This window comes from Podarcis cretensis, assembly GCF_951804945.1.
Source record: "Podarcis cretensis genome assembly, chromosome: 17".
Classification (NCBI taxonomy): domain Eukaryota; kingdom Metazoa; phylum Chordata; class Lepidosauria; order Squamata; family Lacertidae; genus Podarcis; species Podarcis cretensis.
Genome location: NC_137187.1, coordinates 8657759 through 8685356, shown reverse-complemented (window position 1 = coordinate 8685356; position 27598 = coordinate 8657759). Strand labels below are relative to the sequence as shown.

Genomic DNA, 27598 nt, shown 5'->3' with positions numbered 1-27598 from the left:
GGCACTGAGATTTAAAAGTGATTTAGAAGTTTACAACGAAAAAGTGGCAAGTAATAGGAGGCATTTCAGAAAATGGCATTAGAGAGAACAAAACCGAGCATAGTAATACAAAGGTTTTTTGTTTATTTTTTAAATGACTACCATCATTGTGGTATTATTGGTAAGGGTAACCTCATTCCTTTATATCTGAATAAGCATTTAAGAGCCTGCCCCACGGAGCCCCGTAAAAATGAAAGTAATCTATATGAAAGTCAACAACACTAAAATTGCTGAAAACTGGAGGCTTGAGAAACTAGCTAATTCTGAAGCAGAACCCAACATTATGAGTGAAGCTTCATTTATGTTTATTGAGGAGCAGAGGGAGGCCAGCTATTCCCATAGCATACTTAGCAACACCATGTAAAGTCAGAGCTCATGACATACTGAGGGTGAATGGAGGAGATGAATGTGCAGTTGGGTGCATACTGGCAAAGCTGACTAAGTGTATCCCACTGTATAGCCCTGTCTTTCTGCAGGTGGGAAATCAGGTTTCTAAATCATACACAGACCCCCATGCCTATGCATATACAGTTGCAGATTGGGGTGAATGCCTGCCGCTGTGATTCATGCTCTCTGCATATGTGTTCACTCACCCTGGAGACCTCAATGCGCAGGACTAGGGTGCCAGGACCACCAATGTTATCATGCTGGACCAAGGATGAAAAGTGAGCTGACGATGCGCTAATGTACTTTAATACAAGCGCCAAGATCTGAGACAGCCTAGTGGTCAAGAGTGAGAATGCAAATCTTTGGTCGGTATTAACTCGCAAGTTAGTCCTAAACAAACCATTGCCTCTCGGTCTCAGCCAAAGCCCAGTTAGGAGCTAATTCAAGGTTTTGTAGGAAGTACTGAGATACTGTACAATATGAAATGCTTTGAGCAGCAAAAAAATGCAATATAAATGCCAAGCATCGCCTCTAATGTGAAGCTTTAAAAGTATTATGACCGCTGACTACTATTTTAACCTATTTTGATCTATTTATTCAGATTTATTACCTTGTCTCTCTCTCTCCTCTCTCTGAGACAGTGTCAGCAACAACCATTTTGGAATACAAAAATCATGACATTTAAAATACATATTCTATTATTTATATATCCCAGTGTCTTCAGTCTTTTCATTCATATATATGTTTCTGTGCGTAGAATTAAAAAATAATAATAATTGAAGTTTTCACAATACAGTTAAAAGAACTAACCTACAAGAAATACAAAAAAGAAATTAAAAACTGTTTTTTTTCCCTGTTTATATATTACAATGCTATAATTAAAACATCTTGCATCATTTCCAGAAAATACCAAGCTCAGATATTGGCTAACTTCCAGAGACAATGAACTGAGAGCTGAGCAACAGCCACTAGGGACACTTATATGCCTCATGATTCTTATTCGCTGTATAAGAGGTGCCCTTATACTGCCTACAAAAGGAGAGGAGAGGTTTCTTTGCTATAAAGATTCAAGTTACTTCAAGTCCTTGCAAGGTCAAAACCTGCGGTCTTAAATCATAGCCAGATCAGACCCTATAATCTACTGAAGCAGTGGCAGGAGACCATCTTTCAGACTGAGGGCTGTCCTCTCATCTGTGAAATGTCGGGGGACTACATGTCAACATGGGGGCAAGGCCAGGGGCAAAAGTTAGCAGAGCACCAAATGGAAAACTGTACATTTGTACAAGTCTACTTTCTACACAGACTCACACACCCCTCTCTTATATTCCATCCAGGCAAGCAAGTACAGTGGTGCCTCGGGTTACATACGCTTCAGGTTACATACGCTTCAGGTTACAGACTCCGCTAACCCAGAAATAGTACCTCGGGTTAAGAACTTTGCTTCAGGATAAGAACAGAAATTGTGCTCCGGCGGCGCAGCGGCAGCAGGAGGCCCCATTAGCTAAAGTGGTGCTTCAGGTTAAGAACAGTTTCAGGTTAAGAACGGACCTCTGGAACGAATTAAGTACTTAACCTGAGGTACCACCAGTGGCGTAGCGTGGGGGGTGCAGGGGGGGCCGTCCACACCGGGCGCAACATCTGGGGGGGCGCGCTCACCGCCTCCGGAGTCGCCGAAGAGCCTCGGGCGCAGGCTGTAGCAGAGCCCCATGTCTCATGGAATCGACAAGCTGTGCGCGCGTCCGGGCTGAAGGCGTCCGGCAGGCAGCGGCTCTCAGCGCTCGCCGCGGAGGGCGCGCCAGGCAGCCCCTCCTCACAGCCCCGCCGCCGCAGCTGCTGGGCCATGTTGCATTTTCCTCGCCTCTCTGCCCTCCTCCTCCGGGCAAGCGGCGTCGTTTGGGCGGCAGCGCCAGCGGCAACTCGCCTCAGATCACCTGACACGGGCCCGCCGCCGCCGCTGTGGCTACCTTACCGTAAATACCCCAGCCCAGGCAGCAGCAAGAAGAAGCTGGCAGCGGCGGCAGGTTAGGGGTTAGGGGCGCAAATTACTTGCCTTGCCCCGGGTTAGGGGGCACAAATTACTTGCCTTGCCCCGGGTTAGGGGGCGCAAATTACTTGCCTTGCCCCGGGTGCTGACAACCCACGCTATGCCGCTGGGTACCACTGTAGCATTATAAGAAAGTGTTTGCAGTGATGCATCTAACCATGTTGCTCCCTTGATCCCTGTCCTTCATGGTTAATAAAATCTACCCAGCAGGGCATGTTTGGGTGGGTTTGGGGTGTGGTGAACGCATCATTACAGTGGTAGTTCCCACTGTTTTGAAATTGGTGGCGGCACATCCACTCCAAAAAAGCTCACCTAGGACTTCCTCTCCAAGTTATTGGCCGGTTTATAATATCAGTGGGTGTTTTTTCTAGAGTTTGGATGGATGGTTTTATTGTTCCCGAATCAATGTTATTGTTCTTAGAGCTTGTTTTATCCTGTTTTACTCTTTCGACGGCTTTATGCTCTGAGTAGCCTATACAATTGACGACAATGATGACAGTGATTCAAGGACCACGTCCCAGCTAGGCAAAGCCATTGAAAAAGGATGAATAGTCAGTCTAGTGAGGAGTGTGGCCTGGGAAGAACTGTGCATGAGGGCAAGGTGTCACCTGAAAAGAGTCCCGAGGGCCAGAAAAGAGATTCTGGAGAGCCACATTTAAGCCCTTCACCTGAGGCTCCCATACCTGGACTAAAGGAGCACCTACATGATCAATATGGACTTCAAGGGCAGTACTGCATACAGCACATTGCGGTAGTCTAGAATTAAAATTTTAAGTGATTCTGCCTCTTACCGTTGCTTAGAGATGTGAAGGCCTGGGGGGGAAATCAGAAAAAATGGGAAATAAGCAACTGCACCTTTGTACTTTATTTTATTTTATTTTTACCTCCAGGCTTTCACATCTCAACCTTTGCCTGATCAACTGAGCGGAACCTTCTTGCCTTCTGCACTTCAGGCTTCAAGAACTGACTACAAGAATCTGGATTCAGGCATGTTTGTTCATGGCCTTGAAAGATACACATTTGTTGCACATGCAAAAAAATAAATAAATAAAAATTACACATACAACGGAGCAAAATAACACCGTATTCCAAATCTTAGCAGTCTCCCAGAGTGCACTAATATAAACACTGAACCAGATGGACCCCTAATGAAACATTTCTCCCAGTGAGAAATCATCTGTCACGTCACTGATATTTTCCTGTCAGGTATTAATAGAGGAAATACTAAAAAGTCATGCAAAGAAGCTATCATCTCAAGCAAAACCCTTTCATTGCAGTCACATTATATGTAGTTAGGATATCAAGCTAGACAAGTCAAGTGTGGTCTTATCTGGAATACTACCAGTCAGCCCCCGTTTTCAAATGGGCCAGTGGCTGCTAAAATGTTAAAGGAAAATACCACTTTACCATCTTATAGATCAGCCTTCTTCTCTCTCTCAGTGGCACTGTTTTCCTTGCCCAACGCAAGAAAGAAGTGCACCAAACAAGGCAAATTCCTTTAAAATCAATGCATTTGATTAGGAGAATTTTAAATCTATTGGCAATGGCAACCAGATTAATGATGTCATGCATTACACAACTGTGGTTACAGCAGGATAAAAACCATATCCAAAGCAATTTCACACGGTCTTTCACCTCTAACTGCTTTCCTGTAAAATAACAGTCCAACTTCAGAGATGTTTATCTGGAAAGTAACTTTACACATTGTGCTAAGATTCATCCGGTTTTGCAGGTTACAATAATTATGCAATCATGTCATGGCGGTTAAAGTTAAGACAGAGATAGAACAGAGAAAAGAGGACTTAACTTTAAACCACACAAGGCATTCTTACGCATCAAACACTGAGGTTTTTAATCTTCAGAGTGAAATGAAATTTCTTCTGTAATTAGTGGAGCTGTACATCTATTTCAGTCACTCCAAACCCTTCCCCTCCACCAACCAGGTATTATATTTCAACAAAGCAATTTTCAAGGGAAAGACGGCCAGTATGCTACAAACAGGAGCAATGATTTAAAATTAACCACCATGTTCTTTCTTTTTAAGCCAACTTTTTAAAAAACAAGCACCTAGGCTTCATTCATTCTATCATAGAATGTTCTCTATACATAGGAGTGAGAAGCAACTGCTGTCCTTTCCAACTGTACCCCAGATTACTTTTCCAGCTGTACAGCCCATTTGCTTTGCTCCACAGAATTCAATGGGGGCCACTGAGATCCAAGCCAGCCCCTCTTCCCATAGTCTTTCCCTTATTCTCCTGTGCAGGTCATGTTCCTGTAGTTTGTACTCCATGAGATTTGGGTGGATTATAAATTCAGTTCCCTTGTATTTCCAGAATGTATTAATTTGGGAAGAAAATACTCATTTCCCATCAAAGTGACGCCATGTTGAAAATAAAGACATTTGCACCCACTGTATAAATGCTGCAAGGGACTTATTTATGTGTCATTATGACAGGTGGTGGAGGGAGCGAGCCACATTCTAGTGAGTGAGCCTGTCCCTGGCTATAGTACTGGTGTTAGCCCTCTCACTGGTCAGAGCTGAAGGAGTTAAGGGGCAGAGGGATTAGGAGAGAGACCCTGCTGGGAAGATGAAACAGGTTTGAAAAGGCAACTGAAACCAGCTCAAGTTAGATTGCTTTTGAAAACTATTGGGAATTTTTTATAGAGTAAATGAAGGGATTTCACTCTGCTGAAATTCATCATTTACAACTTCAAAAGGGACACGGGTAATTTTAACCTGTGATCTCTTTCGTGGTTGATTATAAATACTGTGTGCATATATCTTAATCAGGTGTTTGTCCCTAAAAAGTGTTAAGAGAGACATTCAATTTTAAACTAAAAGGAAACAAGGAAAATAGAAGATCAAAGAAGACTTAATCCTAATAACACACGGACTGTAAATTGTAGACAGATGATGGATCTTGAGGAAGTCCCCCCAAAACGAGTTTAGCCAAGCAAAATTTAAACTGAAAACTCAGAAAAATGCCAAGATGGATCAAGAAATCCATCAAGAAAATTAAAAATGGAAAAACCAAGAGAAAATGAAGATAAATGAAGGAATGTGAAGGAGGGGAAATCAAGTTTCATTTACCTTTCAAACTAATTAGTCTTTGGATGAAAAGAGGAAGCACATCAAAGGGTACATGGATATGAAGTCTGCTTAAAGAAGAGGGAAGATGAGTGGGGGAAATAGAAGACTTTTCTTTTAAAAGGCAACTAGAGAAGTCATTTCACGAAGGGAAAATTTGGTGGTTTTATTGCTGAAGCTAGAAATGTGCATGTCGAGAGAGAAAAAGCAAAGAAGACAAGGAGAGGACAAAACCGTTTCTTCTGATTTCATGTGGGCTCAGGTTGCCTTGGAAGGAGAGAAAGACAGGTAAGTTTAAAACTTGCTGAAAAGGCAAATAAAGCATTTTGAGGATGAACCTGCTGGTGGCGACTGGAGAGTGACTGCTCAGGGACATGGCAAGTCCAGGATCCTGTGGGAAAGTGCTTTCTCCGAAGGAAGTTCCTGAGAGAGGTTAGAGTGCTGGATTAGGACCTGGGAGACTCGAGTTCAAATCCTCACTGTGCCATGAAGCGCTCTATCTCTCAGCCTTACCTACCTCACAGGGCTGTTGTGAGGATCAAATGAGGAAGCAGACTAGAACATCAACTCCACTTAGCCTTTCCAGCAGAACCAGCAAGATTACGAAACAATATGGGAAATGGAGCTCAAAAGGTAACTATGGAACAGGCCGGGCAAGATTACCCGTGATGTGTAACATGGCTCTCTGGTGATAATAACCAAGGTTTTTACTGAAGGGGAGCTGCGCAGAGAGGGAAAGCTGCGCAGGGCCCTTCAGCGAAGCGGCAGGAGAAACGGAGCCCCTTCCATTTCCTGCCACTTTGGTGGAGAGGTGCTGCGCAGAGAAGGAGAGAACATTTTTTTTCTTGTTCTTCTCCTCTAGAACTAGGTGCGTCCTATGGTCGGGTGCGTCTTATTGAGCGAAAAATACGGTATATTGTCTTCCTTCTGCAACTCTTTGTGTAAAGACTTTTTCAGGTCACAGGAGAAGGACGATCACACCGCCATGAACTCACTGGAGAAAAGGTAGGTTACTGATGTAATAATGCATAAAATACACAAGTTCCTAAGGAGCTTGCACTTAGCAACATTGGTCATTCAGTCATTCTTTTCAGATGAGCTGGGAACTGAAGACGCCAGGTGGCCGCCATTCCTGTTTCCAAGGGAACTTCTACTGTCAAGATGTCACTGCAGAGAAGGCCTTTTCCTGTGTCAGTCCACAATGAGGTACACTTGTGGGTGGGACAACACTCTTTCTTTTGTTCCAAATCTTCTGTTTTACAGACGTCGCAGAGTTCACTGTGTCTGAGGCAGAGCTGTTTTGTTAACTCCCAAGATGCAAAGTGAGTAAGAGCTCTTGATACATCAAGTAAAAACCAGCAGTGTATTACTGAGAGAAACTTGCATTTTGATTGTGTAACTTTAGGTAACCTGCTGTTTTTGTTCCTCTGTTTCTGTAGGAGAGAGAAAAGGTGCTGAAGACCCCAGTCTCTTCCAGGTGCATCTCATTGACATCCTCTCTTTACAGTTGTGTCTGAAGAACCCACAACACTCAGATGAAGCCACCTCTTCCTGCAGAGTCACAGAAGTCATGGTGGACGTATTTTACAAACAAACAAACAAAAACTGAGAAAAATACCAAGATGGAGATTTTAAAGAGAATCAAGAAAAATGGAAATACTTAACTGGAAAAGCCAAGAGAAAATGAAGATGAAGGAAACTTCAAACTAAGGAGACTTTGGATGAAAAGAAGGAGCACATGAAAGGGTACATGGAGATGAAGTCCGCTTAAAGAAGAGGGAAAATGAGTAGGAAAAATAGAAGGCTTTTCTTTTAAAAGGCAACTAGAGAAGTCATTTCACGAAGGGAAAATTTGGTGGTTTTATTGCTGAAGCTAGAAATGTGCAGGTGGGAAAAAAAGAAGACCGGGCGAGGACAAAACCGTTTCTTCTGATTTCATGTGGGCTCAGGTTGCCTTGGAAGGAGAGAAAGACAGGTAAGTTTAAAACTTGCTGAAAAGGCAAATAAAGCATTTTGAGGATGAACCTGCTGATGGCGACTGGAGAGTGACTGCTCAGGGACATGGCAAGTCCAGGATCCTGAGGAAAAGTGCTTTCTCCAAAGGAAGTTCCTGAGAGCGGCTAGAGTGCTAGATTAGGACCTGGGAGACTTGAGTTCAAATTCTCACTCTGCCATGAAGCGCTCTATCTCTCAGCCTAACCTGGATCAAATGAGGAAGCAGACTAGAACATCAACTCCACTAAGCCTTTCCAGCAGAAAAGGCAAGATTTTGAAAAGAAATGGGAAATGGAGCTCAAAAGGCAACTATGAAACAGGCCAGGCAAGATTACCCCTGATGCATAACGTTGCTCTCTGGTGATAATAACCAAGGTTTTCGGATTTTATTTTATTTTATTTTATTGCTGCATAGCTCAGACAATACAAAGTGTTGACTCTACACAAAAAACTTGGTTCCTCCAGCACTGAAGGTAATGCATTTAAAATGCCAATTTTAAAACCAGGTCTAGCAGTCAGCTTCCTTTGCCAGTAACTTCACACCTGGAAATTAGTTCTGCAGTTGAAGGAAGGTAACTATTAAATACTTTTGACTTTTCAAAAGGTGGCGGCTTCTAGGTGAGTATCTCGTGTTTTGCTGGAGAGAAAATCTCTTTTCCACCTGCAATTCTTGTGCTAAGACACTTTAAAGTCTTAAAGTTTTGTTTACCTTACAAACTAACTAGTCTTTGGATGAAGACAACTCAGTGATCTTTTTCAGTGCAATGCTTTTGTACTGGGCTCTCCTTTTTAATCTCTTCATCCGCTTCTTGAAAAAATGACTGTCAAAATGGCACTCTTTGACTGAACCACATCAAGGTGAGTATCCCTTGCTTGACTAGGGAGGCAATATCTAGTCAAAATGGTACTCTGTGATTCCTCATTCGTTTTAAGGTTGCGGCAAGACGGTTTGCGACTTTTTTCGGCAAAGGATTCTTCTGTATATGTCAGAAGAGGCCCTATTCTGTGTCACCACATTGAGGCTCACCTGCTGGTAGGATAAACTAGTGACTTTAGATCGCAGACCAACAGAAGGAGCTGCCAGACACATGAAGTCAAATGGACAAACAAAAGGGTGAGCATTGAGCAATCTTTCCTCTTTCCACATACCAAGCTTAATGGCAGAGATTGAAGTCTGAATTTTATCTCTCTTTTGTGCCCCTCTAGATCAATGGCCTGAAGCTGAGGCTCTAATACTTTGGCCACCTCATGAGAAGAGAAGACTCCCTGGAAAAGACCCTGATGTTGGGAAAGATGGAGGGCACAAGGAGAAGGGGACGACAGAGGACGAGATGGCTGGATAGTGTTCGCGAAGCTACCAGCATGAGTTTGACCAAACTGCGGGAGGCAGTGGAAGACAGGAGTGCCTCGCGTGCTCTGGTCCATGGGGTCACGAAGAGTCGGACACAACTAAACGACTAAACAACAACAACAAAGATCAATGGCTCATCCAGCTTCAGACAAAAATCGCAGTCAAAATGGTATTCCATTGTTCAAGGATATTTAGGTCAGTACCCCTTGCTTGACTAGGGAAGAAATCTCTTATCGTGTTCCATCTGCAACTTTTTGCACTAACATTGTTTTCTGCTAAGACTCTTTCAGGTTGCAGTCCCTGACTTGTCAGAAGTGGAAGCCCTTTGCAGCAGATTTCTTCATAACTCTTAAGGTTTTTCTTTTTCCTGAGAGAACATTCACAGAATGTTCTCTCAGGTTTTGCTTTTCCCCTTGTTGCATTGCTCAAAAAAAAAGCAAAAGACACTGGTGGTTGGCGCTCCTGGTTCCCAGGACGGGGTTCAAATCCCTGCGGTGTCCATGCTTACTTCCAATGCAACTGCTAACTCACTCTATCCCTCTCTATCTCTCTCTGTCTCTCTATCCCTCTCTATCGCTCTATCCCTCTCTGTCTCTCTATCCCTCTCTATCCCACACTGCCGAAATAACAATTGGCTCCTTTTTTCTTAAGCTAAAGTATTAGCATGGGAGGGTGGTGACTTCAGTGACTGAGCTTGATTTTTAACTCCACCGTTGCACCAAACGACCATTTCAAGCACCACCTTCAAGGTTTCCAGGAAAGGGTTCAAGTCCCTGTGGTGTCCTTGCTAACTTCTAATGCAACCATCGTGCCCCTCTATTTCCCCCTATATCCCTCACTTCCCAAAGTATTAGCATGGGAGTGTTTTTGGGTGGGGATTTCAGTGAATAAGCTTGGTTCTGAACTCCGCCATGGCACCTAAGGACCAGTTCAAGCAACCTGTGCACTGTGCCTGCTGCTCTAATGATGCTCCCCTGATGCATCACCAGGTGTGTCTAGATAGGCTGGATCATGTGGGTGCTTCCTATCCTAGCGTTCCCAGGTACTAAGGACTACTACTCCCCTAGTACTTTTTTAAAGAGAGTCTAATTTGACATCTTTGTTTGTTTAGGAAGCAACATGCACACACACACAAAATGCAGCCTATTTAAATTATGTGGAAAATGGACAAGGTCTCAATAACAGAGCAACTGGTACCACATGCACACATTAGCAGAACAAGCAGGTCAGTGTCCTCCTTTGGAGAAGACTTGTGTCCATTTGAAGGGCTATCACAAGGTTAGGATAAAGACAGGTGGCCGTTCTCTGTCTGATGACCTTTATTTGAATGGCTGTCCATTCCAAATCTGGGTTAAAAGTAAAGGAAAGCAGGGGGCCTGGAACTGCCCATCAGCAGCCAGCACCTTGGCAGAAGACTTGCACACAGGCCCTGGTTCTCCCCACTACAGTGAGATGTATTGTATTCCTCTATAAAAATTGTAGGGTGATATCTAACATTAGTCATACTCAAGAGTAAAATCATGCATCCTGCTAATTCATACTCAGATTCACTGAAACCAATGGGTCTACTTTGTATGACTCAGTAGGGTAGTAGTCATTTTTAAATATGCATCTGTATACAGCATTTGCAAATCAGTCTCCTCTTTTTTTTTAAGCCATGTGTCAGTGGCTACTACAAGCCAAGAGGCCAATTTCTGCAATTCAGAGAATCTAGCTGGAGGCTGAAGGGGCAACAAAGTTTAGTGAGCAGGAAGAACCTGTGGAAGGAAGCAGTTCAGACTCCAAGGCTGAAGCAGAGGAGGGGCGTCAAGAGACTGATGAGGAATCCAGGGAGTCTCCCTCTCCTGCTGCGACAAGCTCCCCTCCAGCCTTGTCTCCAAGAAGGCACAGAATAATGAGGAGAGTGGAGCAGAGGCCAGAGAAGCTCAGGTGCTGTTTGAGACTGGTTGGGAGAGGAGGAGCCTCAGAAGGCAGGGACCTCAGTCCTGACAACTGCTCCACAGGGGCAGGACCTACTGGGAAGTGTCACTGAATTGTATGTTCATTTCCTCAAATAAAAAGTTGACTGAGCACTGACAACTGGCTTCTTTGTGCTGACCTGCATCTGACTCCAGCCCTGGCAGCCTGGCCCTTTGTTTCCCCCCTGATCATGGGAAGTGCAGTTTGACCCTAACTCTGCTTAGAAGGAAGTCCCCGTGATCCGGCCAGTGTGCTTTGGGGGCACAGCTATAACACAGTGGTGGAGTGTGTGTGTTGTATGGAGGAGGTCACAGATTTCCAGATATGGCTGCTGGAGGAAATCCTTAGAGAGACACTGTCAGTCATTGATACAAAGCCAGATGGGAGCACTGACCTAATTCAGTTATAAGGCAGCTTCCTTTGTTCCTATGCTTAGGGTTGCAGCCATGAAGTTCAATTCCACGGATGAATTTGGTGGGCTTCCTCCCAAGGAAGCATACACAAGATGGCAGCTTTAGGCTTGCAGTCTAGGAGTAGCCACAGTGGCATCATTCATAGAATTGCAGAGTTGGAAGGGACCCCTAGAGTCATCTAGTCCAAAACCCCTGCAATGCAGGAATCTCAGCTAAAACATCCATGATAGGTGGACATCCAACCTCTTCTTCAAACCTCCAAGGAAGGAGAGTCCACCGCCCTTCAAGAGAATCTGTTCCACTGCCTAACAGCTCTTACTGTCAGAAGGTTCTTCCTACACTTAGTCGGAAAGGCCTCTATGGGCATATATGAGCATTGTTGGCAATCAATGCCACACAGCATGGCATTACCCTGGTCACCTACTCTAAGTAAGTTGATTTGAGAACAACAAAAACAGGACATAAAATCATGCTTGCTCCTGGTTTATTTCACTAACTACAGTCAAACCAGATTATCTCTGAGTGTGGATGTCACAGGAAACTGTGGTTAGTTTGAAATCAAAAGGACATCTTCCTGATCTCTTCCAGTGGCATGCAAATGAAGAGAAGCATACATGCCTGATACTTGTGCAGACTCATTCACGTTATTGGAAAATGGGATGTTTTTAACAACTGAAGATGGGGTAGGTGCACTAGAGTTAAGCTGTAACAGCTAGCCAGTGCAGTTTTGGTTGGGAAGGGATTAACAGGGGAAATGCTGTCTCCCAGCTTCCTGCTGAAACTTACAAATGATCAACAATGCAACTGCTTGACCCAGCAACCGTGAACAGACGCTATTCTGTCACACAAGGCTGGTTACACTCTCCCCACTAAACATGTTTGGGAGCACAAATGTAAACGCGAGCTCATTAAGTATTGCAAATATGTATTGCATTTGCAAATTTCTTTAGGGTCTTTTGTTTTAAAGTGGAAGACTGGAGTATGATTTCCTTCTAACTGATACCATACTACAAGCAAAACACTTGAGAAAGTCCTAAGAGCAGGGGGAACACAGGGGTCTGGAATTGCTCCCGGGGGAAATCTTCCAGTGGCTCAAACATTACTAGTAAGGCCACCAGGGATTTTGAGTTGCAAAGAATTAATCTTACAAGAGTACTTGAGGCAGGTAGTGAGTGGTGTGCAACCTTACAAATGTAAACCAAACACTTTTTCAAAGATCAAAACTTGGGTTTAAAAAACACTGTGATGGCTGCATTCCTAAACACATTTACTTGGGATTAAACACTACTGGACTGACTTCCAGGATTGTGTTGTGTTTATCACTTTAAAGTAAACATGGAAGTTGATGTTCCAAATTGGGGAAAATTATGCTAAAATATTTTTAACTCTACAATAATACTGAATTTAACATTTTAAAAAGCTATAATACCTTTTAATCTAGTCTTCTTCGTGACACTGTAGTTTGTGTAGGATCAATTATTTTGACATACCTGTTTCTGAGAGCCCTGTACCATGTGATATTTGGAATGTAGATTAGACTCTTGAAAACTAAGAGATTTTCTTATCAGTATAGCTCAGTGTCAGCTTTAGACCTCAAAGCAGCATCTTTAACATTACAGGACCAGCATTCTCCTAGATATTTTTAGTCCTCAGCATCCATCTGCATGGCACTTCGTACCACTGGACCTCTTCTCCTTTCACTCATAGTGGTGTTTGCCTATTATGGAGGCTCTTCCATGCCTCTTCCATGACAGGCAGCAAAACACTTTCGAAGAATATGTGTCTTGTATTTCATAGTCAGCTCTCTGATGCAATGGCTGGATTCTCGAGTTCTAAAGATTGAGATGAGCTATATAGTATGAACAACTTCATTGATTGCTTTCATTTGGGAGAAAACAGACGTAGCTTCTCCTAAAGATGCAGTTCCTCATAAATTGAACAAACAAAGTAGCTTCATAAAGGCCAATGCTGTCTCCCCACCCCTCCATTGCTGTTGTATCTGAACAAATTGTGAGCACAATGCTCTAATTCAGAAACGATCACAACGGTTGACAATAATGTCTCTATCTCTCAACAATCCTGTAACTTTGCACATCAAACCTGCACATTTGATACCTCTGCATGTTGTTTTGATACCTGCCCAGGAACCTTTTTTGCATGTAGAAAAACAATTCAGGTTGAAGGCTAGGCTAGAACCTTTCTCCCTTATGAGCTAGTTTCCTAACAATCAGATCTCATTCACGTTTACTCAAGAAATAACTTCACTGATTTCAGAAGGATTTATCATCAAACAAGCATGCATAGGACAGCAACACAAATTCAGGGAATTGTTTACAGAAAATTTTATTAGAGTCTCAACAGAGCCAAACCACATAAGCATACACTAGAAAACGATCTGCCTATTTCAAGAGGGGTGTTCACAAGATTCCATGACTTTAGCACAAATTAATTAATCTGGAAGAAACATAAACCCTAAATCCTACCCTTTTAGTCACTAAATGGGATTAGGACTATAATAACCATTCCACACTTTACAGAACTTTCTCAAAAACCACTTAACCAATCAGTTAACTCCTTAACCCACTCCTCTTCCCATAATCCGGGTGACTGGGGAGATCCTGGAAGCCGCACTCTTTGCATCATTTGTGACTCAGACAGCATGCATTAGATTCTTTAGTCTAGAATATATTCAGATGCACAATGAGACAATTGTAAAAAGACAGCAATGCAAATACTCAATGGGGTATGCAAGAGAGTCTCTGAAATGTGCTTATCTCATCGGTAATCTTCTGCATGCTCCTTTATTGTCACATCACGCTGTCTGGTGTTCTTAAATTCACAAGGCATACCTAAAACCAGAACCCCAAGTTCAGCATAAAAAGCTCAGGCCTTAAATAAACGCTAAGTTAGGTGGTCTTTTTAACATAGAAGATCGTTCTTAATCAGGGTGCTCAAAATAATTTTTCTGACCATTTCCTAAAATCTACACACACACACACACACACACACACCCTGCCCCTGGTCCCATTGGCGAATATTCCAGTTTGCTAATATGCTTTCCCCACAGTGACCCTATCACGTAACACTGTTCCTACAGGGCAGTGCTAACTAACCTGTGGCTCTCCTGTGGTTGTTGGACTCCATCTCCCATAAACCCCAGCCAGTATGGCTAACACATCAAGGATAGTGGGAAAGAGAGTTCAACAACACTAGAGGGCCACCAGTGTTCAAAATTCATTTTGCAGCTGGCTATTGGCCCCTTGTGACCAAGCGAAGATGCCCGTTCACCAGGATGGCACATGACATCACCATCTGGAGGTGCATGCCTGGGGATCCTTGGATCTTGACTGTTTTCACATACTAGCAACGCATCCTGAAAAATTATATTTTATCTGCACAGAGTAAATTTCAGGAACCAATAAGTCATATTGAAAAATGTGTCTTTTGAGCTGTCTGGCCCAAAAAGGGCAACCAGGCATTCCTTTTTGGCGGCTGTAACCCTGGTTTAACGAGCCATTTGGTGCCTAACTTTTATACCTGAGTTTCTAGCACTGTTAGCCACTCCCTGCTCTAGGGTTTTCTATACTGCAACACTCCAATGCCACGTAATAATGGCTCCCCAGAAAACAGTTTTTAAATGCAGCACCAGCTTTGAAAATGCAAGGCTCTTCTCCAAGTGATTTCCCTTGCCTCTTTTCCTTGTCAGACTTAACCTAGGTTTAAAGTCACCAATCCAAGCACAACCCTTAATATAAACCATGGTTCTACCATAAACCTAACATACCGTATTTTTCGCTCTATAGGACGCACCGGACAATAGGAGGGGGAGAACGGGGGGGGGATTCTCCCCCTCTCTGCTCAGCGCCCCTTCAGTGAAGCTGCAGGAGAAACGGAGCCCCTTCCATTTCTCCCCCCGCTTCGCTGAAGCAGCACTGCGCAGAGAGGGAAAACTATGCAGCACCTCTCCAGCGAAGCGAAGCCTGGAGAGCAAGAACGATCGGTGTGCACCGACCCCTCTCGCTCTCCAGGCGGCTTTCCGCAAGCCTTCGGAGCGCAGGGGGAACTCCTGCTGCACTCCGAAGGCTTGCGGATAGCTGCCCAAAGCCCCCGGAGCGCAGGGGGAGCTCTCCCTCTGCACTTCGGAGGCTTCGCGTTGCTATCGCTGAAGCCAAGGAGCCTGCATTCGCTCCATAGGACGCACACACATTTCCCCTTAATTTTTGGAGGGGAAAAAGTGCGTCCTATAGAGAGAAAAATACGGTATATGAAATTCACCAATCTCTTCCCAGGAAGGAGTTCCTCTGACCCTGCAATCTGTAACCCTTGAGGAAGGGCTTTAGCTCACTGGCAGAACACGCACTTTGCATTTTAAAAGCCCCAGGATTCAATCGCCAGCATTTCCAGGTAAGGTAGGAAATGTTTCCTGCCTGAAACCCAGGGAAGTTGTTCCCGTCTATGTCGACAGCACTGAGCTAGATGTCCAGTGGTTTGACTTGGCATAAGATGGCTTCATCTGTATGTTTTTAATCCAATGATGAAGGTGACCTGAAAATAGCAGAGCCTTTAATCAGTATCCTCTGGGCTCAGAGGGCTCATCTTGTCCTTGAATGATTGCAGTGTGGTTCACATTTTCAGTAGTTCGCATATACTTAAAACTAAAATCTTGTTTAGCAGTTATCTGCAGAATTATTAGTGCCTGGATGCAATTTTTGTATCTATCAACAGAAAGCCAAATTGGAGGGGGTACCCATTTCCAAAAAGCGCTTTAGAGAGGGATAATGAACCTTGCTCACAAACAGATGCTCATTTTCTTTATGGGATGATTGGCTTGGTTAACAAGATACTATAAATTTAAGAATGGCAGGAAAATAGAATTGGGCTGAAGGGATTCTTAACTGTGTTTTCTCAGTTATTGCCCCTTGTTATCATTGATGTTTCTGTCACAGTCAATACAGTGGGACCTCGGGTTAAGTTCTTAATTCGTTCCGGAGGTCCGTTCTTAACCTGAAACTGTTCTTAACCTGAAGCACCATTTTAGCTAATGGGGCTTTCCCACTGCTGCCGCGCCGCCAGAGCACGATTTCTGTTCTCATCCTGAAGCAAAGTTCTTAACCTGAGGTAATATTTCTGGGTTAGCAGAGTCTGTAACCTGAAGCGTATGTAACCCGAGGTACCAGTGTACTCAGATTGTGACCACCCTGAGGGCAAAGAACTGTCATCAGTGTCAGACCTCATGTTACGTTTGCTCCATGTTACGTTCTTTCAGGTTACGTCCCACGGCTACCCGGAAGTACTGGAAAGGGTTACTTCCGGGTTTCGCCGCTTGCGCAGAAGTGCTAAATCGCGCTTCACGCATGAACACGAGTGTCAAATCGCACCGCGCACCTGCGCAGATATGGCGCTTCAGGTTGCGCTCTTTTCATGTTGCGAACGGGCCTCTGGAATGGATCCCGTTCATAACCAGAGGTGCCACTGTATTGCTCTCTAAAGCACCCAGTACACTGATTAAAGGTAAAGGTAAAGTGACCCCTGACCATTAGGTCCAGTCGTGACCGACTCTGGGGTTGCGGTGCTCATCTCGCTTTATTGGCCGAGGGAGCCGGCGTACAGCTTCTGGGTCATGTGGCCAGCATGACTAAGCCGCTTCTGGCGAACCAGAGCAGCGCACGGAAATGCCGTTTACCTTCCCGCTGGACCAGTACCTATTTATCTACTTGCACTTTCACGTGCTTTCGAACTGCTAGGTTGGCAGGAGCAGGGACCAAGCAACGGAAGCTCACCCTGTCGCGGGGATTTGAACCGCCAACCTTCTGATCAGCAAGTCCTAGGCTCTGTGGTTTAACCCACAGCGCAACCAGAGGTACCACTGTATTGCTCACTAAAGCACCCAGTACATTGATTGCCCTATGTTAAATAATGACAGGCAAGAACACAAGCTCCAATGCTTTTTTTTCCCCCAGAAAAAAAGGTGCCGATACTTAGTGTACCACTCAAAGGCACACCCACCTCACTCCCAAAAGAAGCGCTCCCACTAGCCAGCTGAGGCGAGGTCCTGTGCATGCAGCAGCCGCAGTCTCCGTTTGTGACATGGCCGCGCAAGAGGACAGGAAAAGGGGGGGGGGACTATGTGTGTGGTGGGACGAGGCACAGGAAGTGCCTTTCTCACATAGCCTATTTCCCTCAACCCCCTCCGCTCTGTTCTCAAAGCTCATTGGCTGCTGGCCTTTGCAAATCATGCCTCCATAGGCTTGCAGAGTTGCCAGTCACTGCTTCTCACCTGCTCACCCATCCACCAAGAAACCAGTCGTTAGTCACCTATAACAATCTCTCACATTGGCCAAATTTGAGTGGTCTGGGGAGGCAGCTGAGGCCAGGGCCGGGGCGATAGGATTGGTTGAGCGACAACTGGGTGGAGTGTGGTGTTCATGACCAGCAATGCTAAGAAACTGGAGAAGGTGGGAAGGAGGGAAAGGGGATCCTGGAAGCACTTCCAAGGTGAATCTGATTTTGCAGCCGCTAGTCATTGCTCTGGGACGCGTGTGGCGCTGTGGGTTAAACCACAGAGCCTAGGACTTGCCGATCAGAAGGTCGGCGGTTCGAATCCCCACGACGGGGTGAGCTCCTGTTGCTCAGTCCCTGCTCCTGCCAACCTAGCAGTTTGAAAGTACGTCAAAGTGCAAGTAGATAAATAGGTACCACTCCGGCGGGAAGGTAAATGGCGTTTCCGTGCGCTGCTCTGGTTTGCCAGAAGCGGCTTAGTCATGCTGGCCACATGACCTGGAAGCTGTACGCCAGCTCCCTCGGCTAATAAAGCGAGATGAGCACCGCAACCCCAGAGTCGGTCACGACTGGACCTAATGGTCAGGAGTCCCTTTAGCTTTACTAGTCATTGCTCTCCTACTTTAAGCTGTTGAAAAAAGGTGCCAGTATTGTGTATCGGCGTGTACCGCCAGGGAAAAAAAGCACTGAGAAGCACAGAAAATCTACCAGACATTGGCTGCTCTCTCTCTCTCTCGCAGAATCACAAGACTGCTATGGAGGAAACTGTGAAGTCCCACCTTTTGGAGACAATATAAAAGAACTTGCTGCATCAGATTTGCTATGGGCAACCCTGACTGACCCTGTTATGCTGACAGCAGAAACTCTAACCTACGAGCTTTACCCTGCAAATTAACAGGGGCCTAGTGCATTAACAGATGCAGGAAAGAGCAAGCTTTATGTCATGAATCTGACCACTGCATCCTCTGAAATGACTTCTACAGGCGCTTATTTCCAGGTATGTAGAAGCAGCAGCAGCAAGCAGCAAAAACTAACCACAGTCTAAGAAAAACGCAAACGAGCCAAAACACACATTTGAATAAGAGTGAAATTAACTCATCCCCCCTCCCTCCATCTTTATGAAGTACATTCCCAAGTACTTTCTTGAAAGAAAAGTCCCATAAACACATTGCTTATTAAGGTCAGAAGTTTGACTTGATTTTATGCCAACATACGCTCCTCCTGCCAAAAATACTCTTCCGGCGTTCTGACTCAAGTCTGCATTACTAAAGCAGGAAAGTATCAACTGGTTACACACAAGTAATGAATTCAAAACAAACCATCATCAGAAAGTCTCCAGCTATCACACTGAAGAGAAGCTGTGAGTCACCACCGCAAGCACAATCTCTTTGTGTTGGCTGTCCCCTCGCCTGCGCCCACAATTGAAACCTAGACTAGGGGAGGAGAGCGAGGCCGTCATTTTGCAACTCTCTCTTGCAGTGAGTGACTCACGAGTCACTGTTTGCTGGGGCTCAGAGGGGACCACAACAGTGGAAGTAGTTTTCATAATTAAGGAAGAAATCATTCCAGCAAACCAGTGCATCGTTTTTTTCCTTAATTGCCTCTCTGCATAAAGGTCATTTGCAGTGATGCAAACTTTCCGGAAAAAAGCTTGAATCGGGAGACTTTTCCTAGGGCAAAGTGCACTATAAAATTTTCAGTTTTCACTCCAAAAAATTCAGATGTCCCTAGATAGTGTGTTCATGTTTATTTTTCCTGCATTTAGGAAACAAAACTGAAAACTAAGAAACTGTCAAGTTTCAATTACTGTATTTTCAAATATTGTGTTTTCATTTGACATCCATTCATTGCTACTAATTTATTATTTTTGTTATTTTTCCTGCATTTAGTAAACAAAGCTGAAAACTTTGAAACGGTCAAGTTTCACATATTGTATTTTCAAATATTCTATTATCAGCTGACATCCATTCACTGTTGCTAACTGACTTATGAAATAGAATTTTTTCCATGGAAGTCTGCTGGGGTTATTTTCTGCTCCACATCACTGGCTAGTGTCATAGCGGGGGAAAAAGAACCCTGGACAAGTTTATCCAAACAGGGCCTGAATGTCTTTTCAGTGGCTCCCTCTGAATTCTATGGGGATAAAGCAAGCTAGGACACAGTTAAAAGGAGACTAAACCTGAACAGTTTTCAGGATTGCCGGTGTACGACTGCACAATAGCTTAGGAGGAATTCCATGTTGTTGTACTCCTCTAATGGCTCCACCAGTGCAGACATTTCAGCTTGCCCAACAGAACAATCTCCCCTCTCTGTCCTCCATGGTGTTCTAGGAGTTCTCCAGACACCCCCAGAGCCGATCTGGGATGGCATCAAGGGGCTGGAGGGAGCTCTGTTTCACTAGGGCAAGGTGATCCAACACTTAACCTTCGAGGCCTTTTGGGCGGCCCTTGGCAACATTTGATGCCCCTTGTACCACCTTCCCAAAGCCGGGTAAGAGATATGCTGGGCTTTGGGAAGCTGGCCTTGTTGGGGGGAGCATGAGATGGCAAAGTGTAGCCCGTTGGTTCCATACTCTTGCGGCCCACTTGGGATGAAAAGTTGGACCACCCTGCACTAGCAGAATGTGTTGTCCTGGCTCCCACGAGCACACCTACATAGCTGGATCCGGCCCATTATCTTTAAGATAACTGATGCGGTTTGAGAGAGGCACAGCTTCCCATAGAGGGCGCCCCCAATATTGCCTCTGGTCAACATTTGTATTTAAACAACACAGAAACCTACCAGACTTGTGGGGAAAGGGGGATGAATATACAGTGGTGCCTCGCAAGACGAAATTAATCCCTTCCGTGAGGCTCTTCGTATAGCGGTTTTTTCGTCTTGCGAAGCAAGCCCATTGACAGCTTAGCGGATTAGCGCTATTAGCGGTTTAGCGGCTTTTAGCGATCAGCTGTTAAGCGGCTTATCAGCGGATCATCGTCTAGCGGGTTTTCTGTCTTGCGAGGCGTTCGTCTTGCGGGGCACCACTGTACATGCCATATGCAGTAATCCTTCTTGTTGGCCACTGTCAACATTAAGAAACCAAAAAAGCAATCACCTCCACCTAACGTTTTCTCCACTTATAGCCAATTTTGACGAAAATTCTAACATCAGATATTATTTGGGGGTTTTTTTTTATCTTAAAAGCCAACGATTGAAACACATCCCCTAAATCAATTTGCTTTGCAAGTATTCCAAAGTATTAAGAATACATCCACATACTATTCATCAGGTCTGCACAACGCACAGGCCCACCAACCACCTATTGTGGCTTTCCCAAGTCCTCCCCCCACCCCCACCCCGCTTTTTTAAATACTCAGCATTTAGTCGCAGGCAGGGGTGGGAGTGGTGGGCGGGCAGGGAGAATAGCAAACACTTGGCTGGCCGCAATCTATGGTTGCTTCTGGAGGCTTGTTAAGATTCAAAGCCTCAACATATGTGAGTGAGCACACACATGCCGCACACATAGGAAGTTGCCAACCTGACTGAAGGAAGAACAGAATACGGAATCTAATGAAGAAACAAACATGAACTCTCTATGAAAACACGTACAGGAGCCAGCAGAAGTAAATCAGTTCCTTTGGCTGTTTTGTACATCAGCATATGCAAAAGCCGCACAAAGGGAGGCAGAGGGGATTTTTTTTCACAATGCTAAACACAGCAATGGGTGGGAACAGATGATCCTTTGGCCAAGTGACATAATTGTGACAAGGGTGCATGCTGCTGACAAAGTGAGGCTATAAAAATACGCCAGGTATCACTGTTATTCGGCCAAGATGCAGACAGCCATTTTAACCACATATGTTCACAAAACACCAACTTATCACTTGACTGGAAAATACGGATGACTAATATGCTTCATGGCAACAGAGTTCACTGGGGGTGTATTCTGATCGTCTGTATGGACTTATTTGCACCATCATACAGTAGTAAGAATTTCACCGCCTACGTCGAAGCGCAAGTGAATCCTGTATTGTTTTGCCAAGCGCCGAGGGAGAATTTGACATTTTCAACCCTGGCCAGAAATCTGGGGGGAACAGAGAAGTGCAAAGATTCCTCACTGCTTGGCAGAATGGAACACGGAGCACAAATAGGTAAGCAAACTTATCCTGGGGTAACCTCTCTCACCTGGCAGTAGTCAGGTTTCCAGGTGAGATTACCTGCATCATCTTGCAAAGCGGCAAGCGGCTAAAGAAAGACAGCTTGCACCTATCTATCCACCCGCTTACGAGGCAATTACATGCGCACACTCGATAGTAACCCAGTAGCGCACACATGCACACACACACAAAAGAAACACCTGAGCATTAAAATATTCTTACCTGGGAAAGTATGCGGGTGGGGCGACCCTCTTTTAAGGCACTTGGAACAGAGGACATGCACAGTATAGTACAGGCCTGGCCATTCTTGAAGCAAGACATTCAGTTCTTCCACTAGTGGGGTTATGGCTTGCCAGGCTGTCCATATATTTGGTAAGGATGCATGACTAGCGATAGACAAAGTATCTGGCTGCTGGGTGCCTTTGGCAGGTCTGTAACTTACTACGACAGGTACCTTCCCCCTGTAGGCATAGATCTGGTATTTCCCATCAGACCGCTGAACCACGTGGCTGTTGATCTGGACGCTGTAGCGGGCGAAGAGCCCCGGTGGGAAGATGAAGGGGAAGCTGTACTCAATCTGCAGCTGTTCAGCGACAAAGGACTGCCCACCCAGGTTGGAGCCATTGATCCAGGCCTCTGCGTGGGGCATCTCGTTCTTCACATAGCAAGGGAACTTGTACCATGCCGTCGCCCCGTTCAAGGGCTTGGACTTGGGCTTGTTGACGCAGTAGCAGAGACCCATCTTCTCCAACAGCTCCAGGATCAGCTGCAGGTCCTCTCTGCTCTGGATGTGGGGTTTGAGGAGCAGGCGAATGACATGGGCGGGGAGAAGCCCGTGGAGCAAAAAGCCTTCCACATAGTGGTGGAGCTGCGTGGCCTTCAGCTCGTCCACGTGGGCATTGCCAAGCAGTTTCTGGAGCAAGACCGTGGCATCCCGTTGGCAGAAGACGTTGAGGATGTCAATGAGCCTGGGCAAGTTGTGGAAAACGTATTCCCGAAGGGTGAGGTGCTCCTCAAAGTAGAGCAGCTTGCCGCTCTCGTGCAAGTAGGAAAGAGCGCTCTGGAGACGGTCCTCAGTCAGCCCTGCCTGCAGGCCAAGCCGAGCCGAGTCCCACCAGCTGAGCCACAGCTGCTGAGCCTGCGGTTGGAAGTGCAGCTCCTCCAGCACCTGCCAGGACCTTGGCAGCACCCGGTGCAAATTGGGAAAGATGTCTCTATGCTCGGCTACCGAAAGGAGCTTCTCTCGCAAGCGGCGTACCTGGCAGCAATCCCAGCAGCTGATAGGCAGCACCGGGGAAAGGATTTGCGGCCGGTGGTTGAGCAAATACTGGAACTGAGCTTTCTTGCGCCGCAGGTTCTTGTCCGACACCCCATAGAAGGCGACGTGGGGGCTGGAGCAGCGCAGGTCGAAATCCTGGCCCAGGGCTTCGTCTACCTGCTGGGCCAGACTCTGGAGGCCCTCGTAGTCGCACTTCTCCTGCCGGGAAATCTGGCGGTGGATGTCTAAGCACTTCTCTTCCACCTCCCGTTCAGCGCACAGGTCAGCGTGGGTGCCGACCATGCACACCACGGCATGTGGCACCTTTGCCCCCAGCCAGTGAAGGAAGTGCCCCACGGAGGGATAAAAACACTGCGGCACATAAGTGCTCAGGTTCACCACCAGCACATAGAGGGCTCCCGGAGAGAGGAAGAAGGGCTGGATCACGTCGTAACTTGGGTCTCCCGCCAGCTCGTACACAATGAAAGTCAGGCCCCTTTCCACATCGGCAGTCCAGTCGGTCACCTCTATGCCTTTGCTGCTGCCTGGCAACCCTGCTGCGTAGGGAGCTGGGGGCATAATGGGCCATAGGGGAGGGTAATATCCTAAGTGCGCCTCCCCATTTATTTTTGGCGATGGGGCCAGCGGAGCATCGTCCTGCCGCTCAGCAGCAAAACATCCCACCTGGGTCTGCCCAGCAGCTTTCGGGGAAGGGTAAAAGAGCATGTCCCACTGCTCACTGGAGATACATCCCAAATGGGAACATTTCAGGGTCGAGGCTGGCAAAGGGGAAGCCTCTGGCTGCTCGACAATGGGGCGACGGTGTGGCTGTGCTTTGGGGGAAAGAGGCTGAGGGGGCAGGTCTCTTAGGGTCTGCATGAAGCACCCCTTGGTCCGCGCTCTCCCAGCGTCCTTGCAGGTGGCAGCGAAGGACAGCTCTCCATGCCCTTGTCCCTCGTTCTCGTCCTCCACGAGACACTTCCTCAGGAGTGTCTTGCCTGCGTTTTTCAGGCCCATCAGGACCAGCTTGAGCCGGGGCTTGAGGGCAGGCTGGGAGTGGGCCAGCTCCTGCTGGTAGGCCGCGATGTAAGGGATGCCCTTCATGCAGACCTCGTAGGGTGGCTGAATCAGAGGGTTGTCTTTGATCTTCCAGAGGCTGATGCGGTTGAGCTGGCCAAATCCCTCGGGCAGGATGGCAATCTGGTTGCCCTGCAGGACCAGCTCCTCCAGGTGATGCAGCTGGACGATGGAGTCGGGCAGGTAGCGGATGCGGTTGTTGTCCAGCCACAGGGTCCGCAGCTGGCCCAACTGGCACAGCCCAGCGGGCAGCAGGGTGAGCTGGTTGCGACTCAGGTACAGCTCTTCCAAGCCAGGCAAGGCCAGCACAGCTGCGGGGAAGTCGGCCAGCAGGTTGGAGGAGAGGTTCAGCATCTTGAGGCGCTGCAGGCCGCCAAACCCGGGGGGCAGGCCTCTCAAGCGGTTCCCGTCCAGCATGAGGCTCTCCAGGGCCCCTAGCTGGCACAAGCCTTCGGGCAGGGCAGCCAAGCCTGTGCCGCTGAGCCACAAGATCTTCAGGCGCCGCAGGGCGGCGATGCCCTCGGGCAGGGCCCGCAGGTGCCGGTTGCCGGAGCAGTCCAGCTCCTCCAGGGAGCCCAGCGCCAGCAGCGCCGCCGGGAAGGCGGGAAGCTGGTTGTGGTCCACGTCCAGGGCGCGCAGCTGCTGCAGGCGGGCCAGGGCCTCGCCGGGCAGGCGGCTGAGGCGGTTGAAGCTCAAGTCCAGCTCCTCCAGCTGCCGCAGCTCGCCCAAGGCGTCGGGCAGAGCTCCGTCGCCGCCGGCGCCCAGCTGGTTGTGGCTGAGGCTGAGCTTGCGCAGCCCGCGCAGGAGCGCCAGCGCCGGGCCGTCGTCGCGCAGGGAGCGCAGGCGGTTGTGGCTCAGGTCGAGCTCGGCCAGGCGGCCCAGGTGCCCCAGGGCGGCGGCCGAGGGCAGCCTCGCCAGCCGGTTCCTGCGCATCGAGAGCGCGCTCAGGCTGCTGCCCACGGCGGCGCACAAGCCCTCGGGCAGCTCCTCCAGGCCGCGCCCGCTCAGGTTCAGCGTCTCCAGCGGCGACGGCGGCTCCTGCTCCGGCTGCTGCTCCTGCTGCTGCTGCTGCAGCAGCGCGGACTTGGGCTCCGGCTCGGCCTGCGGGCCGCTCTCCTCCCGGGAGCCCAGCTCCAGCTGCCCGAGGTCGCTCCGCAGCTTGCCGGCGCGCAGGGCGGCGTCTCGCCACAGCCGGGCCGCTTCCTCCGGCCGCTCCGTCTCGGCCATAGCGCCGCCGCCGCCGCCGCAGTCCTCAGGGCGCCCCGAGGCGAGAGGAGAGATGGGCCCGGGCACCAGCGCCGCCCCCGCCGCCGGGCTCCCCGCCGCAAGCCGGGCCTCGCCGCTGCAACGGAGCGCGGGGCTTCGCCATGGAGGAGGCTGCGCGCGTCTTGCGCTAGGCAAGGCTGGCGACCGCAGGGATGTCCCGTCCGCCGCGCCTCTTCCTCCGCCGCCGCGCCCGGAGGAGCATCCTTTCTCCTGGGCGGCCGCTCCCAGCAAGGCGGCGCCGGCGGATTCCCGAACCGGGACTGAGGGGAGGAAACTGGAGGAGGTGCCCGTGGCGGCGGCGGCGGCGGCGGCAACAGCAGCGCCGCCCCTCGGCACGTCAGTGCTCGCCTGGTCGGAGCCGCCCTTGCAGGAGGAAAGGGCGCGCCAGCCGGGAGCGCAAGCTTTTCCTCGCTTCCCTTTGCTGCCGGCTCGCCTCCATGAACGAGGCACGCCGTCCTCTCCCAAAGGAGGCAACTCCGAGGGGCCAAGGTCCCTTAGCCCCCCCATAAAATATTGGGGGGGGGTGTGCCAGCCCCCCAGCTGATGCTCACTGCCATTCAAATGGTGTATCAGGATTTATGTTGGGGGGGCAGGCTTTATGTGGGGGGCAGAACCTCAGTTAAGTATTTTTATTGATTTAAGGGGCAGCTGCCCCCCTTCTCCCCTGGCTATGCCCATGCGTGTCCTATGATTGATTAGGTGGGGTGGGGCTTACCTGCCCCCCCCCCCCATATTTTATTCAAGTTGGCATTCCTGACCTAAGGTTCAGACCTGCAGGAAGCCAGCGTGTTCCGGGGACTGGTGTGCTGCAATGTGAAAGTTCCATCTGTGTAAAGAAGATAATGATAATTAAGGTAAAGGTAAAGGGACCCCTGCCCATTAGGTCCAGTCGTGGCCGACTCTGGAGTTGCGGTGCTCATCTCGCTTTACTGGCCGAGGGAGCCGGCGTACAGCTTCTGGGTCATGTGGCCAGCAGGACTAAGCCGCTTCTGGTGAACCAGAGCAGCACACGGAAACGCCGTTTACCTTCCCGCCGGAGCGGTACCTATTTATCTACTTGCACTTTGACGTGCTTTTGAACTGCTAGGTTGGCAGGAGCAGGGACCGAGCAATGGGAGCTCACCTCGTCGTGGGGATTCAAACTGCCGACCTTCTGATCGGCAAGTCCTAGGCTCTGTGGTTTAACCCACAGTGCCACCCATTCACAACACATGCAAGGCAGAGCCAACCATTTAGTAGAAGTTGAGAGCTTTTAAATTCATTTCGGGGAGCGCTCCATACCTCTGTCTGTGTGTGCTTGTGAACTGGTTCAATCCATGGGGGCAATTCTCAATTACTTAACTGCCAATGTGCGGGGACCTTTGGCTTGCTTAGTGTTGCTGAAGTACAGCTCCCATCAGCCCCAGTATGTGCAGTGACCAGTGATGATGGGAACTGAAGTTCAGCAACATCTGGCAGCCCAAAGGTCCCCGACACCAGCACTACTGAAATAAATGAGAGCAACATGGGCTCAGTACTGCAGTTAAGACAATGGCCTCACCTCCTTGTCCCTCTCTACACTGCCCAACCCAAGCTTCTTGAGTTCTCTTGGTTCTATTCCCACTTCCTTGTGGAGGGAGAAAAGATAGCAGTTAACTATTAGAGATCAAGGTTCACACAGGTGTCTATTTACTTTATGCTTTCGTTTTCGCTAACCCTTCCTCCAAGGAGCTCACATTCTACCTCACCCCAGCAGCCTTGTGAGGTTACCCATAGTTCAGACTGAGATATGTCTGTGATCATCCACTGATGATCTGCTGTGATCCTTCAATAGGGGAAATAATAACCTTTTATTTAGACTGGAAAGGGTTCCCAGTCTTCCTTAAAATATTCTAAATTTTTATGTTTTAACAGCCATCTCTGCAATATGCCAAGATTTTCATCAGGTGATCTTATCAAAGGATATTGTGACCCACCCGTACCTGGAGATGCCAGAAATTGAACCCAGGTCCTTCTAAATGCTAAGCATGTGCTCTGCCCACTGAGCTACAGCTTTCCTTTATGGTGGACAACTACCAGGACACCCGGGGACCTGACCAATAATCTCTCCTGCCTAAGTAAAGTTAGAGTCAAACTGCAGTTCCCACGACCAGGGGAAAAACAAAGGGCCAGGGTTGTCAGGGATGCAGGTCAGCACAAAGAAGCAAGGCCAGTTGGCAGTGCTCAACTTTTTATTCAAGGAAATAAACATACAGCTCAGTGACACTTCCCAGTATGTCTTGCCCCTGTGGAGCAGTTGTCAGGACTGATGGTCCCTGCCTTCTAAG

At 47.8% G+C, this 27598-nt stretch overlaps 1 protein-coding gene across 1 annotated transcript in view; it reads right to left on the bottom strand.

Moving 5' to 3' along the window:
* Window positions 1–25560, bottom strand: part of MFHAS1 (multifunctional ROCO family signaling regulator 1) — a 53544-nt gene extending 27984 nt beyond the window's left edge. The window contains exon 1 of the mRNA XM_079959189.1: window positions 21914–25560. Coding sequence (XP_079815315.1) covers window positions 21914–25253 — 3340 coding nt within the window. The 5' untranslated portion in view covers window positions 25254–25560. The remainder of the gene's footprint in view (window positions 1–21913) is intronic.
* Between the last annotated feature and the right edge of the window lie 2038 nt (window positions 25561–27598).